The 23,005-nt window shown below is 58.2% G+C and overlaps 2 protein-coding genes across 4 annotated transcripts; one reads left to right on the forward strand and one right to left on the reverse strand.

Annotated features, from left to right (window-relative positions):
* The first annotated feature begins 1,855 nt into the window (after positions 1-1,855).
* Positions 1,856-8,053, forward strand: LOC124981276 (low-specificity L-threonine aldolase 1-like). Of its 3 annotated transcripts, none has more exons than XM_047547551.1 (7): positions 1,856-2,182; positions 3,889-3,972; positions 4,590-4,678; positions 5,166-5,351; positions 6,087-6,224; positions 6,395-6,587; positions 7,127-8,053. In XM_047547551.1, the coding sequence occupies exons 1-7, from the start codon at positions 1,981-1,983 to the stop codon at positions 7,408-7,410; spliced, it is 1,176 nt and encodes a 391-aa protein (XP_047403507.1). In that variant the 5' UTR covers positions 1,856-1,980; the 3' UTR covers positions 7,411-8,053. The 3 variants fall into 3 exon arrangements, with proteins under 3 accessions (XP_047403507.1, XP_047403510.1, XP_047403509.1); XM_047547554.1 differs by having other exon boundaries at positions 6,783-7,268; XM_047547553.1 differs by lacking the exon at positions 5,166-5,351.
* A 3,278-nt stretch (positions 8,054-11,331) lies between these two features.
* On the reverse strand, positions 11,332-16,243 carry Tmem235 (transmembrane protein 235). Its single transcript, XM_047547276.1, has 4 exons — positions 16,081-16,243; positions 14,671-14,751; positions 13,907-14,044; positions 11,332-12,295 (listed from the first exon to the last, which is right to left on the reverse strand). Exons 1-4 carry the CDS (start codon positions 16,241-16,243, stop codon positions 12,054-12,056), a joined length of 624 nt encoding a protein of 207 aa, XP_047403232.1. The 3' UTR covers positions 11,332-12,053.
* Positions 16,244-23,005: the final 6,762 nt, after the last annotated feature.

Below are 23,005 nucleotides of genomic sequence, written 5' to 3' on the forward strand. Positions count from 1 at the left end.
TCTCCCGGCTCCCCTGAGAGCTGCCATGGCTGTCCCAGCCCATCCACCTCCCTTCCTTCCCACGGAGGCCCCGCTCCCCACCCCCTACTTCCCAGCAGAAGGGCTGGAGCCAGACAATGAGATAAGGAGCTTGTTTTCTAAGGGCCAGGAATTCAGTGGAGAGTGTGGGTCAGGCCAGGGGGCCTCCACTGTGGGGAGGGCAATGATCCCTTTCCTTCTTATGGGGGTCCTTGGGGCTCCAGACCTACAGGGACTTGCCACCCTTTCAAGGATGGCCCTGCCAGGCAAGAGCCCCGAGAGTTGGTCCTAAACCTGGACGTGGTGTTTGGGCTCCGTCTCAGGTCCTTCTACTTCTCCAGCCACACTGGACTTCCTCTGGGGCCTTGGGCTTGCCAGCACCAGCCTGCCCAAGGCTTTGCCCACGCTGTTCCCTACCCAAAGCCCTCCCTCCACCTTCTCCTGGCAAATGCCCTGCTCTGTTTTCGAAACTGGACCAAGTCGCTGCCCCCTCCAGGAAGCCTACCCTGGGGCCAAGACCCAGCCTCCTCAGCTTCTCCCTCCCAGCAGTCCTCCACCCCGAGGGCGGCCGGAGCAGGGCAGGTTGTGACTGCGCTCCTTAAGTTCCCAGAGCCTGGAGGAGGCCTGGTGGGTGGCTGGCAGAGGAGCCTGGTCTTCATGGCAGGGTGTCTCCCCGGCTGGTGTGGCCTCTGCTCAGATGGGGCTTCTCTCAGACCAACTTCTCCCATTGGAGACAGACAACCCCTGAGGCCTGTGCTCCAGGAAGGGGAGCTGCGCAGGCTGGGCCCTGTCCTCCCTGTGAGGGACGGTCACCCAAGGTCTGGGCTGAGTCAGAGTGCACCCCCGGCACTCTTGGACCTCTGGACTGTGACCACTATCAAGAATGATAGTCATAGAGTCACAGCATCACTAGAATGAACACTCCTGACCAAAGCTTCCCATGAGCCATGCACCTGGGCAATCACGAGACACATGCAGCCACTGATACCCACAGCAGCCCATGTTTCAACTGAGAAAACTGAAGCATGATTTGTTCAAGGTCACACAGCTGGTAGGAGTTGTTATTTTAGATATTTGCTTGTTGCAGTGCTGGGGAGGAACCCCAGAGCCTCATGTGTGCTAGGCAACTGCTCTACCTCTGAGCAGCTCCCCAGATCTGAATGGGTGTTCTGAACCCCACACGCAGACAGTCAGTGGCATCCTTTACCACTAGCCTGCCTCTGTGGAGGTACCTGTCCCCCAAGGGCAGAGGTGTATGGAGGAGGTGTCTTTTCTAGACATTGCATTGGCTATCATCCACTGTGCCTGGTGAGACTGTGTGCTCGGACCCAGTACCAGCCTGTGTCCCCTGCTTGGCACCTACCTAGATAGTGCTTGGTACACAGTAGGTGCTCAGTAAAACCATATGGAAAACCATATGCCACAGAAAACCACTCTTTAGGGGCAACATAACATTGTGCATCAAAGTTATCCTCTGAAGACCGTTGACCCCTGGTTCCACCAGTTCCTGCCCAGGTGACCTTAGGCATGTTCATTAGTTTCTGGAATCTGTTTCCACATCTGTAAAACAGGGACAATGACAGTTTTCCCAGAGTTGTTGGAAGGCTTAACTGAGTTAAATTCGCCGAGTCTGGAGCAGTACTGGTACACGGTGAGAGCCGCATGAACATCTGCCCTATAAGCAGACCCCCTGCTCCAGCATTCCCAGTTCATTTGACCTCCGCCACGGACCTCGAACTACAACTCCCAGGATGCAACGGGGCCCGTCCGGGCTCACGCAATACTCGCCGCAATGCAGCGAGGACTACAACTCCCAGCGTGGCCAGCGGCCCGTCAGGCCCCGGTCCGCAGCCTCGGAAGTCAGGGAAGTCCGGCCGCGCCGGCCCGTGGCTCCTAGCCGCCCTCCCCGGGAGGAGAGAAGCCACCGCTCCTGCCGGGGTGGGAAGCAGGCGCTGCCCCGCCATGCTCTGCGGACTGGCCCGGGCCGCGGCCCTGAGATTCAGGGCGCCCTGCGCACGATGGTCTGGGAGCCGGGCGGGGGTCCCAGCCCACGTGGTGGACCTGCGCAGCGACACGGTGACCAGGCCTGGACCGGCCATGAGGCGCGCCATGGCCGAGGCGGTCGTGGGGGACGACGACTTCGGCGAGGACCCCACCGTCCGCGGTGAGCCGGGCATGCAGGCCCGGGGCGGGGGTCGTCTAGGTGACCCCCAGGGCGCTGTCCATGGTGCTGGCGGGGAGGGCGGCCAGGACTGGCGCTCAGTTGACTTTCAGGGAGCACCGGCCGCAGGTCGAGCATTGCGCTCCGAGAGTTTGCTGGTCCATCACCCAGGACAGGTCCCACACTGGGCCTGCTGAGCCACAATCTGCATTTTAATAGGCTAATCCGGTGACTTGTATGCACGGTGCATTGTCACCCAGCTGCCATATCTAGTCAATGGTTGAACCAGGGTTTGAACTCAGTTCTTTTTCTTTTCTTGTTGCAGTACTGGGGATTGAACCCGGGGTCTCTACCACTGACCTACGTCCCCAGCCCTTTTTCTTTCTTATTTTAAGACAGGTCCAAGTTCCCCAGGCTGGCCTCAAACTTGCAATCCTCCTGCCTCAACCTCCCAAGTCGCTACGATTACAGGCACGCGCCACTGTGCCTGGCTTGAACACAGTTCTTCTGACTCTAAAATCTATAACTATCCTCTTGCACCTCTGCCTGGCTCCTTGGTGACAAGCAAAACCAATCTGGAAAAGGGGGTTTTCCATCGTCTACACTTCCTAGGATTGGGATCTAATAATCTAAGGACTGTTTTCAGGATACAGGGGCCCACAGCCCATCCTGGGCTGAGTTGCTTTCACAGTGAACCACTGCATTGGTTCTGCTGGGCTGGGTGCAGCCCTTCACTGGGCCAGGAACAAGTTGCCAGTTAGACTCCCAGGGCCTGTCTGCAGGGTCGAGGGGTGATTGGGACTGGTCACGCATCCAGTAGACTCCTGGTTTTTGGCAGGAATTTCAAAGATGCTGAGGCACTGCTCAGCAGGCAGCCTGCTGTGTGAGGGACAGGTTTACATATCAGGGCCAGGGAGGGGCAGGTGCTTGTGTTGACAGCTGCCTGTGAAGGGTTCCTTGGGAGCAGGGGGTTAGGGGGAGGTGTGTGGTTCACAGGGAAAGGGGACTTTCCAGAGGAGCGTCCCTTAAGGGTGACGGCTGTGCCCCAGGCAGGGAAGGGAAACTGACTCCCGGGCAGCAGGGCTTCAGAAGCAGGAGCCCGCTGTTGAGAAAGGTGGGATGTGGCTGGGGTGTGGGGTGCCAGGGGCACTTTTTTCTTGGGATGGGGCAGAGGCAAGACCATTCTGGCCTTGAGTGTCATGCCAAACGCTTTGGACCTGATGCCACAGTCAGAGAGGCAGCATGGGCTTTAAAGCAGGAACCCTACCTGTGCTCCAGGTGTACCCTTGGTTGCCCCTCCAGTTCCTCAGAAGCTCCCCAGAGGCTCCCTCCTAGGGGCAGAGGAAGTCAACAGAGAAACCACAGGGCCCCATCTGCTGGGGCTGATGGGAAAGGAAGCAAGACAGGTGTGAGGTCGGGGTGGGACAGAGGTTCAAACCACAAGAGAGTTTCGGTGGCCTGGGAGGGAACCATGGCCTGGGACTGAGGAGCCTCCAGAGCCGCTGTGCGGTTACCCAGGCCACAGACTGTGCAGCTGGCCGACTGTGCAGTGGGCTCCAGCGCCGCCCACTTGACCACGCACCTCAGCCTCAGGCAGGGGGCTCACATTGGAATGAATGGACTTTGAACTGTGCCTGTTCGCCAGCGCACAGCTGCTCTGTGGGTGACTGTTGATAGAGTTTCCCTGCCCCGCCCCCCTTCCTCCTCAGAGCTGCAGGAAAAGGCTGCCCAGCTGCTCGGGGTGGAGCAGACTCTGTTTGTGCCCACCAATACCATGGCCAACCTCATCTGTGGTGAGTTTGACTCCCAGGTCCTCCACTGCCCCTCTCTGTGCAGGGCTGTGACATTCATGGACAACATTCCTGGATTTCTGCTGGGTGCAGCCACTGAGGTGTCCTGGCAGGAGAGGGAGGCAAGGAGAGTGAGGCCGGCTGATCCCTGCTCCTCCCCAGCTTCTCATTCCAGGGGTGCCCGGGCCCCAGAGGGTTGTACTTACACTATCCTCACCCCTTTAGGCCATCCTGTGATGTCCCTCCATCCGCCTCACCTTGTAAGCTATCAGTCATTAAACACCCCTCCAGATTCCTGGTGTGCATGTGCCCCCAGTTTCCTGCCAGGGCCAGGTGGCTGCTAGTGCCCTGAGCTGCCAGTGCTCAAGGAACAGCATAATGGCCAGCTTCTCCCTGCAGGAGAGGGTCTGCAGGTGGGGTCACAGGGCATGGGTGTGTGGCCCAGCATGCACAGTGTGCCATCCCAGAACTAAGGTGTCCTGAAGGGGTGCTGTTTCCTAATTGGCATAAGGTGCTCGTGAGCTTGCTGTGACCTGAGGCTCAACCTGGATAAAGCTTAGAAGGGGTACGCAGGTCCCCAGGACTCAGTGCCAAGTCCTGCCTTCCTTCGTTTGTCTCAGTGATGGGTCACTGCCGGCGCCGGGGCTCCCAGCTCCTCCTTGGTCAGGAGTGCCACCTCCACGTCTATGAGCAGGGCGGAGTGGCTCAGGTAGGAGCCAGGCACCGTTCCCCTCAGCCCCGGGCATCCTCTAGCCAGCAGAGGTGGCTCAGGCCCTGCTTCCTAGGCACTGGCTAGGACCTGCAGATCAAAGGGGAGAGCCACAGAGAAGCTGGCAGGGAGGGTGGGAGGGAGAGCCAGGTCCTCGCTTTGCCACGTGGGGGCGGAAGCAGCTTCCTGCCTGGTGCTTGGTGCTCTGCTGCCCCCTAGTGGGCCCTTGGAACACTGGCACTCCGGGAACGAGCCAGAGGCAACAGGGAAACATCTCAAATGAATACTGGCCAAGGGCCTAGTTCCCGCTTCACCTGGGATGCTGTGTTAGATGCACAGAGCAAGGGAAAGTCCTTGAAGCCCAGAACTGGGGATGAGCAGGCACCGGATCGGGGTCTGGCTCCCTATTTCTGAAGATCCCTCCCTTCCCCCAGGAGGTACGGCTGGCCCCCAGACCTGCTTGATCCTTCCCCTTCCTCACCTGCAGATTGCTGGGGTACACTCTCACTTGCTCCCAGACCTGCCCTATGGGACCCTGGACCTGGCTGAGCTGGAGAGGGTGATCACTCGGGGCCTTGGGAGCCCCTATCACCCGGTGTGTGAGCTTGTGTGCCTAGAGAACACACATAGCAGCTCAGGAGGCCGGGTCCTCCCTATGGACTACCTCCGCCAGGTAGGCTCAGCCCCACTGCTGCCCCCACCCCCGGCCTGCTGCTGGCTTCCGGTGTCTTCTGAGCCCTCATCTGACCGTTGTGGGCTCCTGTTAGTGGGCAGACGATGCGGGGCATGTGTCAGCTAGGCTAAAGAGGCAAAGGGATCATTGTCCCAGTGTAGGGGCCCTGGTCCCCGAACCTGCCGAGGAACAGAGATGGCTCGCTCGTGTGGGCATATGCACCTGTGCACTCTCACCCTGCTGAGCGCCCGTTCCAGGGCAGCACCGAGGACGGCTCCTGGCCTGGGAACGTGCTGCTGAGGCTGTGGGGTCAGCAGGTGTTGAGCGCACTGCGCTCCCACTTCCCCTGGTCCTTAGCACTAGCAAAGGGAGGCTGCTGCCCCGTGAGTGCTGGGCACACCACCTTCCTCCAAGCCCTCTGCCCCACGGGCCCCTCCTGCTGCCATCATGTGTGTAAACAAAGTGGGACGTTGGCGTCCTTGGTGGCAAGTGCTCCATAAAGAAGAGTTGTGTGGGTTCAGGCCCAGCACTGCAAGAAGCTGGCACGGGCGCAGCCCTGGGATCCATCCCGGGCACCGTGACACTCGAGTTAAGGTACCACTGAGGCTCAGGCAGCACAATGGAACCACTCGGGTGACTCCAGACCCCTCAATTCTTTAAGAGCCACACCCAGCCGTCTCCTAGAGACCTGCCCTAGCTCCTGTCCATTGACCTCCACCTGCACTTCGCCCCCAGGTACACCTCCTGGCCCAGTCCCATGGGGCCCGTGTCCACCTGGACGGAGCCCGACTGATGAATGCCGCAGTGGCTCTGCGTGTCCCCCCCGCCCGCATCGTGGAGCACTGTGACTCTGTGTCTTTCTGTCTCTCCAAGGTGGGAAAGCCCCTGGGCTGGTCTTCCAGAGATAAATGGGGCGGGGGTGCAGTGCAAAAGGAGCTGAGTCCCTGAGCTTCTGTCCTGGCAGCTGGTCCTGGATTCCAGTTGCTGCAGCGTCTGCCCCTCCCATGCTGATGGGTCAGCTGGAGCCTCCTCTCTTCCCCCAGGGCCTGGGTGCACCAGTGGGGGCCCTGGTTGGGGGACCCAAGGACTTCATCGAAGAAGCCTGGCGCCTCCGTAAAGCCCTGGGTGGGGGCATGCGCCAAGCTGGGGTGCTAGCCGCAGCCGCCCTGGTGGGACTCGCTGAGGCAGAGGAAGTGCTGCCAAGGGACCATGAGAACGCCCGGAGATTTGCCAAAGGTGCTCGGACTGCTCCCACCCTTCCTTTCCTCTGCTCCTTCCATCCTGGGTAAGGGCGGGGGTGGATCTCCTGCATCAGGGCCCAAGCCCCCAGCAGGCCTGCGTCCTCCTAGCCTTTAGGAGACCGAGGTTTAGCCACGGAGTCTCTAGGGTGAAACCCTGGTCAACTGGCCTCTCCAACCCTGCTCCGTGCAGTGCCTGGTGCTTGGAAGCGCTCAGTGCAGTCAGGAATCACGGTTCTCTGCAGAGTCAGAGGGTGACACCTCTCCTGGGTCTTTCATCCATGAACTGAGTCTCACAACAGTCCCATGATGACCCTCTTCAGCAATAAGGAAACAGGTCCAGAGGGGTCACCTGATTTGTCTACGTTCACGTGGCTAACGTAGTCTAGTCCCTGTGATCCCAAGGGCCATGTCAGGACGCAGTCCTTTTCTCCCGTGCAGCTGCTGGCCCCTCTCCCTTCCCCAGGTGACAACCCAGGGTGGTGGGGCCATGGTGGGGTCCTGGGTGGGCCTCTACTCACAGCAGGACCCGGCCAGGACTCCAGGCCCTGGCATCGCCCATCTGCTCTGTGGATCCTGCTGCTGTGGAGACCAACATGGTGCTGGTGAAGGTGGAGGGGCTGCCCCCTGCGGAGCTGTGCCAGCGCCTGCAGTCCGTGAGCTCCGACGAGGTGGCCCGGACTGGCCGTGCTGTCAGCGTGCTGCTGTTCCCCTGGACAGAGCAGTCTGTGCGTGCCGTGTGGCACCGTGACATCTCCGCCCAGGACACTGAACTGGCGCTGAGGAAGTGGGAGTTTGTGCTGAGGCAACTGGGGCCCTGAGGGTGGGCCCAGGCCCTGGCTGGGACTGAAGCGGGGAGTGCAGGTGCCCCACGTCTCTGGGCTGGAAGTACAGGCCAGCCCTCTCTGGGGGAAGAGGACCCCTTCCAGAGCCGACAGTCTTGCATGTGTGACGTCCCACTCAATCAGAAACAACCAGGCAAGGGATGGTTGTGACAAGATGTGACTGAAAATCAAGAGGAAGAAACAGATAAAAGAAATAGACTCTTATATGATCATGATAATGGAGTTGTTATGCACAGGCTTTAAAATAAAATATTTAAGAAATTATAAGACTACATGGAAATTCTAAAACTGAGAAATGTAATAAATTAAGAACTCAACCAGGCATGGTGGTACATGCCGGTAATCCCAGCAACTTGGGAGACTGAGGCTGGAGGATCACAAGTTCAAGGCCAGCCTCAGCAAATTAGCAAGACCCTGTCTCAAAAAAATAAAAAGGCCTGGGGATGTAGCTCAGTGGTTAAGCACCCCTGGGTTCAATAACTCCTCCCCCCCAAAAAAATTCAGTGTATAGGTTTGATAACAGATAAGACATAGCTCAAGAGAGAACCATGGAAGAGGAAGGGAAAAAAAAAAACACAGGAAAAAATATATCTGCACGAACAGACCCAAAAGTCATTCTGTGAAGCATAACCAAATTGAAAAAAACCCTGGTGAGACTGGCCAAGAACAAGAGAGGAAGTACAGATAGCTTTTGATAATGTAAAAAGAATAAAATTGAAATCGCCCATATTATACCCAAGAATGACCCCCATTAATGTTTGTGTCTACTTCATTCTGGGTCCATATGTGTGTATGTATGTGAATGTGTATAAGCAGAGAAGGGAGATCTGTGTGTTGGCTTTCCATCACTAACAACTATCTGAGCTCATCAGTTTATAAGGCCAAGAGGTTTATCTGGGCTCCCAGTTTTGCAGGCTCCAGTTCACTGTTTGGACCTATGGCACGGCAGCCCGTTGTAGCACAGCCTTTACCACCTGGATCTTTGAGGGACACCTAAGACCCAAACCATAGCATTATGTAGTCACCTTGGAGTTTAGAGAGACTAGTGACATCGGCTTAAGAGTGCTCAGTTGAGACCCCAAGTGGAGGAGGTGGCCAGGAAGCTCCCAGACACACAGGGACAGTGCTCAGGAGGTGGCCAGGAAGTTCCCAGACACACAGGCACAGTGCTCAGGAGGTGGCCACACTGGGGAGACAGCAGCACGGTGGACATCTTGGCTTGCAGTGAGCAGGTCAATGGGAAAAGAGCAGGGCCACCACCCCCTAGACAAATCCAGATCTGCGGCCAGGAGATCCAGCATCCGGGGCTCCCCAGGGCCCCAGGACTGCTCCTTAGTGTTTGAGGAGGAAGTAACTCAGAGAATCACAGAAAGCCAGCACCCACGCCTGCCATCCCACATCTGCACTGCTCTGGGGCCAGTGTCAGCTCGCTGTTGGTGTACAACAAATCCCCAAAAACAGGAGCACCTTCAAGTGACGATAATTCACTACTTCTCATGGTTTCTGTGCGTTGGGAATCAGGAAGTGGCTGAGCTGAGAGGTCCTGTCTTGGATATTTTCCTGAGGTGGCAGGTAGGACATTGGCTGGACCACACCGTTGGACAAATCTGCTTCCCTGGTGGTTCACCCACGTGGCTAGCACATTGCAGCGGCTCTGGTGCCGGGTGCCTGTCTGTGTAGCATCTGCTCAGGGATACTGGGGCACCCGCACAACAGCTGCCCCCCAGCACCAGCAACTAAGAGATAGAGTGTTACGGTTTGGATATGAGGTGTCACCCCAAACCTCCCGGGTTAATGCAGGAATATTCAGAGGTGACGCGATTAGATGATGAGAGCTGTGATCCAGTCGCCCCATCTTAGTTTAAGTGGACTAACTGGTGGTACCTACAGGCAGCTGGGGCATAGCTGGAGGAGATGGGTCCCTGGCAGGGGGCATCTTCCCTGCACCCCATTCCCCTCTCTCTGCTTGCTGGCTGTCAGGGGAGGCGCGTCCCCTGCTGCAGCCCTTCTGCCTTGTTCTGCCTCATCTCAGGCCCAGAGCAATGGAGTCAGCCGACCGGGGACTGAACCTCTGCAACTGTGAGCCACAATAAAGTTCCTCCTCTAAGTGGTTCCTGCCGGGTATTGGATCGCAGTGACGTAAAGCTGGCTAACGCAGGGCCGGAGCTGCAATGCACGCTGACTTCATTGGGCCAGCATCAGGCCGGCTCCCACACCTGTGGATGCTGGGTGGGGTGGGGTCTGAGCCTCCAGACTCAGCCCAGGCTGTGGTCAGGGCATAAGTGGCATCGGAGGAAGGGAGCCGCTACGGGATGGAGTGGGCGCGTGCGTCTCGGGGGGCAGGGAGGCAGGCAGCGCTGGGCACGGCTGACACAGGGTGTGAGGAGGGGAGATCCATGCTGGAGGCAGGGATTCCTTGCAGGCCTGGGACTCGGCTTTGGGAACAGAGGAGTGCCAAGCTCTCCTGCCCTCCCCGCCTCTTGCCCTAGGTCATGTGGCACCACGTAAGCCTGTCCTCAACAACACTGAAGCAGCACTGACCCTTCCCGGGGGCACTTACCTGCCTTCTCACCTTGGCCACAGCCTGGCCACCCAGTGAACCATGAAACAGGTGAAACCCAATCACCACAGGGACTGGCCCACCACCGCAGGGGACTCAAGTGTCCTGGCTAAGCCCCATGCCCACCCCCACGCACTGCAGGCCACATACACATCCTTAAGCAATTCTGGGGTCCCTGCAGCCACTAGTGGGGGTATTCCTAGTGTCCTAGCCCCAGAGCCCAAGCCCATCTGCAACCAGAGGGGCCTGGAGCTAAACTCACACCCCAGCTCCCCGGCACACACAGGGGCTAAGGGGAGGCCCGAAGGCTTTCCTGCTAAGTAAGAGAGCTGCCCAGAGCCAGCTGCAGGCCCAGCTCCTCCCAGCCCATGCTGACCTGGGGAGAGGGAGGTCCTTGTCTGCCAGGGACACCGCAGGGTGTGTACACACACACGTACTCAGGGCATCTCTGGCTGGACAGGGACAACCATGCCAGCAGACACACAGGGCATCACTGGATGGACAGACGCACACACCCTGGTAACGGTGCTTGTTCACCTTCCTACCGTCTGTGAGACATGGGTGAGTGTGACCTATTTTGAAAAATTCTAGGAAAAAAATACAGAGCTCATTCTGCAGAGAGCACAGGCTGGTTTATTCAAGGTCCAATCGGCAGGGTGTTCCCACAGGGAGTGGCCTGTGTTAAAACGTGGCAGAAGGGAAGCCCCACTCAAACTCCCAGTCCCTTGTCCTCGGTGGGTCCTGCCAAATCCGTGCCGGCTCCATGTCCCCAGGAGCAATAAAGGACGAATAGGGGTGGGAGACCAAACCTCTGAAGGTGTCCTCTTCCCTAGTGCCCAGCCCCAAACTCAGGAAGGCCCTGCACCTGAAATGGGGCTTCCAGGGCCTTCCCCTGGGGCCCCTTTCCTGCATCTGCCCGACTGTCCACCTACATAAAAATGTGTCTGCCCCTGCCTGGGGCTCAAGATGACTCAGCTGGGGACTGTCCGAGCCAGTTCTCACAGGTCTCCTCCTTGGACCAGCCTAGGCCTGCGAGCAAGCCCCTCGCAGCTGAGCCTCTGCCTGCCGTTCAGCAAGTCTGCAGCCCAAACTCCAGGCCTGACCTGTGCCACCCTGGGCGGCCCCAGCCCCTCTGACTGAGAAGCCCCTTCGTCCAGTCCAGCTCGGCTCCAGCTCACCCCACCCCATCCCACCACGGTGAGATGCCCCCGCCCTGGCACAGCATTTCCCACCCACTCTGCCCTTCTGGGACCTCCACATCTGTCAGTCAGGCTGCCTCCAGGGCCCTGGCAGTTACAGGCATTCCCAGGTTTCAGCAGAAGGGAAGGGTCAGGACCGAGCAGGAGCAATGGCCCACAGTATACGCCCCGCCTGGATGCATCCAGAGTCACCCACCTGGTGGGAAGAAAAGAGGGGCATAGGCACATGGGGAAGGAGAGGGTCCCTCTGTGCCTACAAACTAAAGGGACCTCAGCCTTGTCCTCCCCACCAACTCTGCTCTGGAGCACGAGGACAGAACAGAGGCCTGGGAGGTCCCACCAACCTACCAGACCATGGGGTTCTGCCCTTGGCTCCTGAGTGGTCTGGGCCTCAGTCTCCCGCGGCAACCCAGGGTGAAAGCTAACCACTGCACAGGGCTGGAGGGCTGGGGAGCAGGGCTAGCCAGCCATATTTAACACACACCTGTGCCCTCTGCCACCAACCCTCATCAGGACCGTCCCAGGTCCCTAGGAATGTGGGCGGCTGAGGGCAGCACAGCAGGAGTGAGGGGGAGTGCCCGCCATACCTGAGAGGCAAGACCCCCCAGAGAGCCCAGGAGCCCAAGGCGCCCCACCCAACTGCCACAAGAACCCGTGTGGCCGTGGGGCCCTGGCCTCTGTCCTTGTCTCTAAGAGGGGTAACCCTATTAGTACCTGAAGAGATGACTGGGCAGGGGAGCTTCCCCAGTGGGCCACCAGGGCGGCTTCCAGGCCAGGACTCTAGCCAGGCCTGTGGACTGGGACTCCCAGGAGATGCCACGGGAAGCCAAGCACTGTCCCCTCCCACCACCCGCCAGGACTCAGATGACCACAGAGTGGGGAGCACCCGGGAGCCTGCTCAGGCTGAGGGCTCGGGCGGCTGCCAGCAGGAGGGTGCCACTGAGCGCCTCCAAGACGCAGGAGCCCCAGGCCAGGGCCACCGACCAGCCGAAGCTGATGCGGACACCCTGCACATGCTGCAGGCCGTACTGGCGGGCCGTCTCCACAAAGGCCAGGTGCGAGTAGCTGATATAGACGCTGACCCCTGCCAGAGTCAGGGCACCTGGGGAGAGAAGGGGCAGGGTGGCTGCTCAGTGTGTCCCTAGGGACAGCCCCTGGCAGCCAGAGCTCAGCAGGCAGCTCACCACCACAGCCCCCGGCTGGTCAGCACTGAGGACACTCAGCAGGGCCCTCTCTCCCTGACACCACCCTGCCCTCTCCTTCCTACAGTGCTAATGGGGGAGCATGGGGCGAGCTGGCCTCAGCTAGGTCCCCTGGGTGTGACACTGCCATCTCAGAGCCTCAGCACTGCTGTCCGTAGCTGACCCTCAGCCCTGCAGACCAGGAGCTGGTGCCAATACTAGCTCCAGCAGGGCCACTCTGGGTGCTCCTGGAAGTGCCATGCAGCGAGTCTGGAGTGGCCCTGAGCAAGGGGGCTGTGGGATGTCCTTCAAGCCATTCGAGCCTCACCCTTGCTCCCTCGGAGTGGTGCACCCTCTGCCCCAGGAGGCTGGAGTGCTCTGGGCCTCCCAGGAGCTGCCTCCAGACCCCCAGCCTGCACGTGCACCTTTGTTTCAAGTACAGCACAGAGGTTCCTGTCTGCACAAGGCTGCCGAGGTAAATCCAACCCAATTCCTCCTCTCTGGTGCTTCCCAAGGTCCTCTTAATGGATCTTGGACCCTTGCAGACTCTGACCCTGGTCAAGATCATAGCTGACATTTTGATTATTCCCAATTCCATTTTGAAGTGAAGGAGAACTTGACTTTCATTGGTCTTCTTGGCCTGTGGCCAAGACCAAGGCTGCTGGTTCCCCCAAACTCAGCTTCCAGTGAGGTCTACCACCTGCTCCTGACAAAGGTCTACCAGAATCTAGTGTCCCCTGGGGAGGGAAGCAGGCCTGCCCAGGAGAGGAACCCAGCCCTATATGGTCTGGTCTTTGTGACCATGACAGTAGAGCTGGCCTAAGACACAAGGCCCAACACACGCCTGACCCCAAATGACAAAGGCCATTGAGGACTGACCCCAAGAAGCCACCCGTCCCACCTTCAGTGACAACCAGCCTAGGCAGGAGGGGGGTTTGGTAGCTGAGGCAGACAACACTAAAAGCAGTGAAGACCTAGGACCAGTTTCCTTCTGACCTTAGAGAATCCTGGGCCTCTGAGAGCCTTGGGTCTCTTGGCTGTTAAGGTGGCACTGAGGGGCCCCTGGGCCAGTACTGGGTCCAGTGCCCAGCACGCAGTCGGCTGCTCTACTGCTGCTAATTCTAATCTGGGCCTAGGCTGGGGTCGATGCCAAGGACCCTGGTGCCCTTGCTCACCCCTCCTAGTGCCTGGCGCTGCCTCATCTGTGCCAGAACCCTGCCTCCTCCCCTGCTCCTCCCACCAGGACGCAGGTCCCAGAGGCAAGCAGCAGGGGGCAGACCATAGCCCAGCACCATCTGTCCCAGCAGAACGGTCACTAGGGGATGCTCCGGCTGGCCTCCCCCTCGACTCTGGAGCCGCCCTCCATGGCATGCAGGTCCCAGTCAGAAGCTCTGCTGCCACTTCTGTCTCCTGGGGTGCCCAGGCTCAGTGCAGCCCAGAGGGGAACAGAGGATGGGCAGGGGCACAGGGAGGCGGAGCCCCACTCCCAGGATCTGCAGTCCCAGCTGGCTCCCCAGGGACCCTGGACTCACCCCCCAGCAAGAAGTAGCAGCCAGTGAGTAGCAGCAGAGGGACACTCCGGGCCAGGGAGCTGAGAAGGCCGCAGACCCAGCCGCAGGCAATGAGGATTAGGCTCAACGGAAGGACCACCATGACGGCACGGTGCAGCGCTGTGGGAGAGGGGGCTCAGGTGTGGGTGACGCGGAGCCTGCCCCAGGAAGGTGGAGGCCCGCCTGCCTGCAGGACAGTGATGTGCTGCTTCACATGCTCCGGCCAGGCTGGGGGTGGGGGGAGCTGATGCCTGTCTCCATGGCAACCACAGGACCCTCCCAAAGGTCACCTCTCATCCTGTGCAGACTTCCTGAGGCCAGGGAGGGAGGTTCCCGAGTACCCTCCCCACCCCCACTCTCAGGTCTCTCTGGGGCAGCAGACACGTGCCCTCCAACCCACCAGGTGGGAGACGGTGTGCCTGGCTGACCAGCTGTCCATCTGGGAAGGTAAAGGAGAGTCCAAAAAGGGGAGCTCGTGAGCCCCACCAGCTCCAGTCAGGCTCAGAGCTGCCCACTTCCCCAACAAAGAGGGGTGGACCATTGCACTAAAGGGGACTGGGCACAGGTCGGTCAGGGCAGGCTGGAAGTGGTGCCTGTGTGAGGAGCCAACTGGAGAGCAGAGGCAAGGTCCCCTGGGAACCGCAGGCCACGGGAAGCAGTTCTGTGTGGGCTAGGTGGGGTGGCTTCTGTCCCAGCCCTGCCCGAAGAATCAGGGAGACGGCAGGGGTGGCACTGCCAGGACTCACAGAGGAGGTGCAGCACTGAGGCGGAGACGTCCGGGCCCTGGCTGGTGAAGGGGTCCATCAGGGGAACGCAGCCGCTCTGCCCTGGAAAGCCCAAGTGCAAAGCAGCTGGGGACAATGGCACCCAGCAGCACCCAGAGTCACACAGACACACTGTGGCCATGGGACTCTGTTGGACTCTCTCCCCTGGAACTCGGGGCTGGGACTCTGAATGGGCTCAGAAGCCCAAAACCTCATTTGGTTTATTTTATTTTATTATTTTCAGTGGAGTACTGGGGATGGAACCCAGGGCCCCAGGTGTGCTAGGCGAGCGCTGTCCCTCTGAGCCACATCCCAGCCTCCTTTGGTTTCTTTTAATGGCCAGGTCACAGTTGTGTGGAAGTGTGTTTAAAATCTCTAATGCTCCGGACAGGCTCCCTCCCGGCTGCGCAGTGCAAGGTCCCTGTGATACAAGGCAGTAGGAAGGCCAGACTGCCCACAAGGAAAATGACGCGCTCAGAATGGCTCACTGGAGCCCCACGCTCAGCACCTTCGCGGCTCAGGTCCTGTGGGCTCTGACTCACACACGCACACGGCCATAGTGCACATGTGTGGGCACACACTCCATGGTCAAGTGGATGAGCACAGCTCCGTCCTTCCTCCCCATCACACACCACTTACACACGGGTGCTCACTCAGCCACATGCATGTGCACACAGCACACACGCTGTCTATTCTCTATTCCTGCGCGTGTGCCTGCTACACTAGGCTCACGCATTCACACACTCATTCACACACTCCTCCCGTCCTCACATGGCCCAGCCAGCCCAGGCTAGCCCCAGAGTGGTGAGGTGGGGGCTGAGGGCCGGTGTGCACAGTTAATCAACCAAAACAATTCCTGGTCACTGGGGGGAAGGTGGTGGCCTTTCCAGAGGCCCCCAGCAACCCACACCTGGGCTTCCCACACCAGCCCCCTCCCAGCCCCACCCTCCCCTGCAGGAAGGCCACAGAGCAGTGGACTCCCCTGCTCTCCCTCTGACCTTCTATCTCCTCCATGAGGCCTCCGATTCCTCCCGAGGTTCCAAGACTTGGAGATTGAAGAGGGATAAGGTGCAGAATTACCCAGAGACTTGTGGCAGGGCCATGGGCGCCTTGGGGTGACGTGCCATCTCCCACCTGATGAGCCACCCCAACTCTACCCAAGGCAGGTTCCAGAGGAAGGTGCTTGAGGTCCCTGTGGGGCCGCACAGTGCCAGCCCCACTTCCCACCTCTGGCCCTGCTGCCCCTGGCATGGCCCTGAGGAGTCCCTTCCCCTCCACAGCCTAACTGTCACCAGAAGTTTTTTTTTGGGGGGGCGAGGGCGACGGGGAGGGAGCCGGGAGACCCTGCCTGCAGACTGCGCGGCGCGCAGGGCCTTCGGAGGGGCTGCTCACCTTCGCAGGTGCGCCAGAGCCCCGAGTGCGAGGAGAGCTGCTCGCGGGCGTCCGCCACCTCCAGGACGTACCAGTAGTCGCTGGCGACCGCGGCGGCCAGCAGCGCGAAGCTGAGCAGCGCGCCCAGGGCGGCGGCCAGCAGCAGCGCGCCCAGCCGGGCCATGGCGAGGGGACGGGACAGCGGCGCGCGCGGGGAGCGCAGGGGAAGGGGCCGCGGGTCTGGAGGGCCGCGGCGCGGAGAGGGCTGCGGGCGGCGGCCGGGAGAGTGCGGGAAGCGGAGGCGGAGCAGGGCCGGGAGGAGGGGGCGTCCGAGCCGCGGGTGGGCGTGGAGGGGCGGAGCAGGGGCGGAGGGTGTGGGGGTGTGGGGGCGTCGCGGGGGCGCAGGAGGGTCCACCCGCGCCGCCCAAGGCGCTTCTGCTCGGAACCGCTTTTTGCACGCGCTGCTGGCCACGCGGTGCCCTCAGTTTTGCAGGGAAATTGATGCTACATCTCTGTGGTCGCCAAGTTTGTCCTTAAGGAAAGGAGGACGTCGCAAAGCCTGAGGTAGCAGCGGAGCCGCACACCCAGGTCCAAATCCCAGCGTCCCAGGAGCGGCCACAGGTGCTCGGCATATTTCCGAGTCTCTAAACCCCAGGTTCTTTCGCAGCAAAGTGGGCATAGGCCTGCTTGACCCCGCTGCCCGCGATTGAGGGATGGAGGGTCAGCCCGAGACCTGGCCCAGGAAGCTTCTTGGCAGCTGGACCACGCACCCGGAACTCCTGGAAGCCCCTGAGCCTGGGAAGGAAGATGCCTCAGCTGAGCACTGGCCCCGGTTGGCCCAGGAATCCTGGTCTTAATCAGTCCTGAGGACTAACCAAATGGGATCAGCGAGTGCGGTCGGGGCGGGGCCTACAGAATTAAAACCTTGCTCCAGATTGGCTCCTGTTTGCAAACACCACATCTGGCAAGCCAGACTCCACTCAGTCACTTACTAAGCATGCATAAAGAACCTTCTAGAACAGGTGTCAGGTGGTAGTGGGCACAGGAGGCAGAGGAGCCACAGCGTCCCCCAACCCAGGAGCAAGCTCTTGTGGGACCCAGGCAGGGCAGCGGCACTGTTGAGAGGGCAGGCCAGATTGAGTGGCTTTCCCTGGGTGGCTGCCCCTGGGCTGGACAGGGCATGCAGAGAAGGGAGAGGTTGAGGTTGGTCCCTTCACTGTGTCCCTCCCTGAATGCAGCAGCTGCATGACTTAGGGTCAGCCCAATCCTCTCAGCTCCAAGTGTGGGGCCATTTTTTTCTCTGACTAGGCTCATGATCCTTTATGGAACATGGACAAGAAGTAAGAGCAATTCCAGCAAAGTTATTGAAACAGAGTGGCATCAAATTATTCTGGTATTGTGTAGACTCTTCATCCTTCCACACACCCCACCAAAGACTGATACCCCACTGCATCAGCTGAGGGGCCCCCATGCCAACTGACCCTTGGGCTGGAGCTGCCCTGCCCATGCCTCTCTGTAGAAGCCAGGTGGACCCAGAAGGTGAGAGAATGTAACAGGTGCTCAGAGAGCTGCAGCCTCCAAAAGCAGGAGTGGGCAGGGGAGAGGAGTGGGCAGCCTCTCCTGCTGCCAGGGCCTCCCTCCAGCCCTGCACCCTGATTACAGGGGGAAAGAATAGTGAAGAATGAAAACTCGAGGTTCCCCAGCAGCTACAGTAAAACAATACAGCCGTCGACGTGGCTTTGGCTGAGTCGAAACCTGCACGTGTGTGCATGTGCACCTGCGCGTACAAGATGTGAACTGACTATTTGGGGAGAACTACAGGAAATGGTCTGTCTTTTCATGCCTCCTCAGGAAGCCCCCTGACCTTGAGCTGAGGAGGTTCAAAAGGATCTCTGTTCTTGCACCCACTGCAGCTCGGGCAGGAAGGGACACAGCTGTCAGGGCCAGGACAGTGGTACTCAGAGGGAGGTTTCAGCAAGAGGAATCCAGGCCACACATCTGTGGGTCTGGGGATTCGAACCGTGGTCCTCGCACATGCTAGGCGAGCGCTCTCCAAGAGGAGCTCTTGAGCTCCAAGGCCACACATCTATTGCCTTCATGCGACAGGGCTGGAAGATGGCCAGCCGGCGGTCCACAACTGCTCTTCCAGACCTCTGGGTTCTGGGTTTAAACCCAGATGAACAGCTGGATTAGACTGCCCCTCAGCAGGCGCCCATCCTTGAGGGCCACCTGATGAATCCTGCCGATGTACTTCCCTTGAAGTGGACCCAGTTAGGCCCAGCCCCTGCTGAAGAGGAGCTGCTTTAGAACGACCCTGACCCCTGCCTTTTCCTCTTCCCTCCATCAGCTAGGACCCCACTCTGGCAGTCGCCAAGCCTCTCCCAGCTCTTCAAAGCCACATCAGACTATCACTGTTGAAATCAGAGGCAGGAGCAGGCTCATGATGGGGACATTCCAATTTTCGATGACAAAAAATAAGGCCACATCTAAGCTTCTGTTCTTTTAGGCCAGTTTAATTACCTGGCCCCATTGCCCATTGGTGGGAGGAGCAGGATGGCTGGCCCCATCCACAGCCATCTGGCAGGCGAGCCTCCTGCTCCAGAATGACCAACTACTGTCCCCAACACGGGACTGAGGAAGCAGCTGAAACCGTGGGCTAGATTACCCTGAGCCGCTCGGCATCAGCACCACTGAAACTAATTTCACTGCAGTTGGCAGGCATCCTGCAGCAGAAAACAAACCTCCCTAAATTACCTCCCAACAGGTCATTTCACCCGCCCAGGGCAAAATGGAGCCCATTTACCCTGGCAGACTGAAGGCTCTGTTCTAGTCCACATGGAACATTCTAAAGGGCTCTTACATGGTGGGGAGTAGGTTGGAACACTTGCCTTTGTGTCTTATGTGGATGGCCAGGATCCTTTGAGATGTGACCAGGTCTGGGAACAGCAGGGTGGTCTCCTCCCCTTGCAATACTCCAGTCTGGGAGGCTCCAGCTCCAGGAGGCTGCCACCAGAGCTGAGGAGGGGCCCTTTCCCCACACCTGCAGGGCCCCAGTGTCCTTGCCATTTCTTCCCCCAGCAGCTGTCCCCGCCTAGTCCCTTTGGCAGCTGCCCACTGGGCTTGGACAACAGAATGCTCAGCGATGCCTTTGCCTGGAGTCCCGGCTCACATCCCCACTCAGGGCTTTGTTGGCCTTCTTTCCCACCTTCAGGAAACAAGGAAGAACCCTGTGGACCCCGTGCAGGAGAAAGGTCTCTGGGCTTCAACTCCTGGGTGAGGTGCCTGGCACTCGGTATTTGTGTGACAATGAATGAATGTCACCACTCAGGGATTAGGTGGAACCAGCTCCAAAGGCCAAGGCCCAAGTTTGGTCCCATCCAGTGGAAAACATGCAGATGCCTGGACTAAGCCTAGTGGGAAGAAAACCCACAGCTCAGTTGGTCCTCTGCTGTTCAGAGCGAGATTCACGAGTCAGACAGGAAGCCCTTCGTGGGGAAGGACACTTGGAACAAGCTTGCTGCCCAACCCACCCTCTTCCCAGCTCAGACATCCCATGTATAGATGTCGTCCGTCATTACAGCGGGGGAAGTAGGGAAACAACACCAGGGTGCTCCGTACCATCTTTACAACTTCCTGCAGACCTTCATTTCAAAACAAGGTTCGTTCTGCGAAGCTCAGTGGAAGTCTTGGGGAGGCAGGTCTCAGTTCCCTATAACCCCAGTACTCTGACAACTGAAGCCATCTGAAAGTGGACAGGGACACTTTTCAGCCAGTTCTCTTCGCCTGGGGTCAGGCATTTGACCTCAGCCATACCTGGAGCCAGGCAGTGTCATCTGGCCTTAAGGGCCCACCTCTGGGGCCGGACTGCCCGGGTTTGAGCCCCAGCCCTAGTGCATACAAGCTGCAGACTCCTGGCCAAGTTTTTTGGATTGTTTGTGCTTCCTGCCCACCGTTTCCCCAGTGCTGGGGATGGAACCTGGGGCCTCGCCTGATGCCAAGTGCTCACCACTGAGCTGCACCTGCACCCCACTGCTACTCCTTTCTCGGTGAGTCCCACTGCAGCGTGGCCACTCTGCAGGCAGTGGTGTCCCACAGTTCTGCGTTTGACATGTCCGTCTCCCACAGCAGGAGGGCAGGCACTTTATTTTTCCAGCCTTGCAGCTGCCACTCCCTGGAGACAGGAGAGGGTTCTGGGGCCCAGTGGGCCTACAGCCAGGCAGCCTAAGAATCAGCCCGTGGCTTCCCACCTACATCTTCCCAGACACGATCCGACTCCAAACCAAGAAGTGAACACCCAACTGGAAGTTGAGGCGGCTGCCATCAGTTAAGGGCTGAGGCTTTATTAATAGATGTTGATTAAGCTTCAGATATTGGTGGTCATTAAGGTCTGGTAATAAATGTGCTTTAGAAAATAAGCTCCCAGGGGCTGGGCTGGGGCTCCGTGGTGGAGCACTTGCCTAGCACGTGTGAGCACTGTGTTCGATCCTCAGCACCACGTAAAATAAATAAATAAAATAAAGGTATTGTGTCCACCTACGACTAAAATAAACAAAATAAAACAGAAATTAAAAAAATAATAAAAAGAAAACAATCTTCCAGCAGAGGGAACCTCTGCAGAGGGGTGAGCCGGCAGGGGACCAGCCACAGCTTGTCAAGACTGACCAAAGTGGAGACCTGCGGCACAGGAACAGGAGAAAACACTCGTTCTCGTTCTACAAAGCCATCTGAAAGGACAGGTTATCGAAGTATCCTCTTAGAGATGAGCACAAATATCACAAACAGGCAGCTCAGGTGAACGAGGCGGGAGACTTTTTCTCTTAACAAAAACCACTTCAATATTCTCCACGTTTACAGGGAAAAGCACCTCACTCTCTCTCTCTCATTGAAATGGACAGAAATAACTAAATCTCAGGGACCTTTCCTCATAGCTGTATGTGTGCACTCAGAGTGAGTCCGGACCATGCCAATGGGCCTTACAGAGCACAGGGCTGCCCGTTTCTCTGCCAGGACCCTTATCCCTCACCAGCCGTGCTGGGGCTAGCAAAGAAGGGATCACCTCAAAAAAACACAAAACCAGAGCACTTTAAAAGCCCAGCAGGGTCTGCAGCAGTGAGAAATGACAACCGAGACGACCTCCAGAGGTCTCCAGGGGGCTGTCACTGCCCACCCGGCAGCCTCGCTTCCCGAGGGCAAGACCAGCCAGCCTCTCACTACCAGGCTGCGGGACGCAGCGGCCAGCAGGCACAGCACTCAGCCCAACAGCTGAAAGACGACTCGGGCCACTGCCTGTCTCCCTGGTGGTGAGGCACGTCCCTCGGGCTCACAGTGTCTCCTGGGGCAACCCTTTCAGAATAAGCTTCCCTGGAGTCTCCAGGCCCACCTAAAGAGGCTCCGCCTGTGTAACATTCGCTGCTGGCTATGTGAGGGCAGTGGGATAGGTTGCCGAGAGACCAGGGGGACACTCGGAGATGGGACGAGATACAAGGTTTACTGGAAGTGCTTAAGGGGCAGGCAGGTGGCGGCGGCTGGACAGACACTTCCCAGGCAGTCTGGTGCCCCTCCAGGTCACACCTCCTACCCCTTACAACGCTGTTCTGGGACAGCTGCCCAAATGAGCACTTTCCGCTCCACATCCACACCAGCTACCACAGGGAGGCCAGGGCACAGTGGCCATGCCTGTAATCCCAGCGACTTAGGAGGCTGAGGCAGGAGGATCCCAAGTTTATGGCCGGTCTCTGCAGTTTAGCAAGACCCTGTCTCAAAATAAAAATAAGAAAGGGCTGGGGATGTAGTTCAGCGGTGGAGGCCCCTGGGTTAAACTCCCAGTGCCAGAGGGAGGAGGTGAAGTCAATCTGCAGAAGCAGTGGCATCATTAATGAGCTCAGTCTCCTTTGTTCCTTGTGTGACCAGCATCCCAAGGAGCAGCTGTCCTGGCGTGAGCGAGAAAGCAGCTTTCTACAGATAACACCCACTCGCCTGGTCTCAGCACACCTGGAGAAGGCCTGTGTCCTTCAAGATAACATGTGTCCGCACAACGCAGCCCAGAATGCCTCCTGATCTTCCCTTAACCTAGCTTGGTTTTAGGACAGGAAAGGGGCGTTCAGGGACATGTTTTACTGTCCCCCTTTTCTTACCTTCTTGCCTTTCTCTTTGGTACTGGTGACTGAACCTCCGGGCACTTTATCACTAAGCTGTAGTCTAGCCTTTTAGTTATTTTGAGACACGGTCTTATAAGTTGCCTAGAGTGGCCTTGAACTTGGGATCCTCCTGCCTCAGCCTCCGGAGTAGCTGGGACTATAGGTGAGCCCCATCATGCCTGGCTGTCTCACTTTCCTTTAATGACATAACTGGTCTCCCCAAGGCCTTAGGATGGCTTTGGGCTTCCTTTTTTTTTTTTTTTTTAATGACACTAAGAATCAGACCCAGGGCCTTGAACATGCTAGGCAAATGTTCTGCCACGGAGCTACATCCCCAGCCCCTTTTAAAACTTTTTATTTTGAGACAGAGGTTCACTAAGTTGCCCAGGCTGGCCTTGAACTTGTAGTCCTCTGGCTTCAGCCTCCTGAGTGGCTGGGATTACAGATCCCAGCCACTGTACCCTCCTGGGCTTCCTTTTAATTGCAGGTTATGATCTGTGAAACAATAATTCAAATAAAAATCTAAAAACTACACAGTGAAACATTAGGAAGGGTGAAGGTCTTGTCTCAATTCCCTTCACCACACAAAAACTATGTATCTAAAGAAAGAAAGAAAGAAAGATCGAAGGGTGGGAGCAGCACAGCGCAAGGGCTGAGGAGCTTGGCTGAGCGCCCGCTGCCAGCCAGACAGGAGGGTCCCCGGAACCCTCCTGTCACTCCTGGCTAAGCTCCGCCTAGTCCATGCTGGGGTCGAGGCTCCAGCATCACTGAATTTATGACCTTGTAAGATTATAAACAATATAAACAAG

The sequence above is a fragment of the Sciurus carolinensis genome, chromosome 3 (genome assembly GCF_902686445.1).
Source record: "Sciurus carolinensis chromosome 3, mSciCar1.2, whole genome shotgun sequence".
NCBI classification, from domain to species: domain Eukaryota; kingdom Metazoa; phylum Chordata; class Mammalia; order Rodentia; family Sciuridae; genus Sciurus; species Sciurus carolinensis.

Coding starts and splice junctions, on each gene's coding strand:
- LOC124981276 (XM_047547551.1), top strand. CDS start 1,981: ATGCTCTGCGGACTGGCCCGGGCCGCGGCCCTGAGATTCAGGGCGCCC. Junction 4,679..5,165: donor AGCAGGGCGGAGTGGCTCAG/GTAGGAGCCAGG, acceptor CCTCACCTGCAG/ATTGCTGGGGTACACTCTCA. Junction 6,588..7,126: donor CGCCCGGAGATTTGCCAAAG/GTGCTCGGACTG, acceptor GGACCCGGCCAG/GACTCCAGGCCCTGGCATCG.
- Tmem235 (XM_047547276.1), bottom strand. CDS start 16,243: ATGGCCCGGCTGGGCGCGCTGCTGCTGGCCGCCGCCCTGGGCGCGCTG. Junction 14,752..16,080: donor GCTCTGGCGCACCTGCGAAG/GTGAGCAGCCCC, acceptor TGGGCTTTCCAG/GGCAGAGCGGCTGCGTTCCC. Junction 12,296..13,906: donor CTGCTACTTCTTGCTGGGGG/GTGAGTCCAGGG, acceptor TTCTCTCCCCAG/GTGCCCTGACTCTGGCAGGG.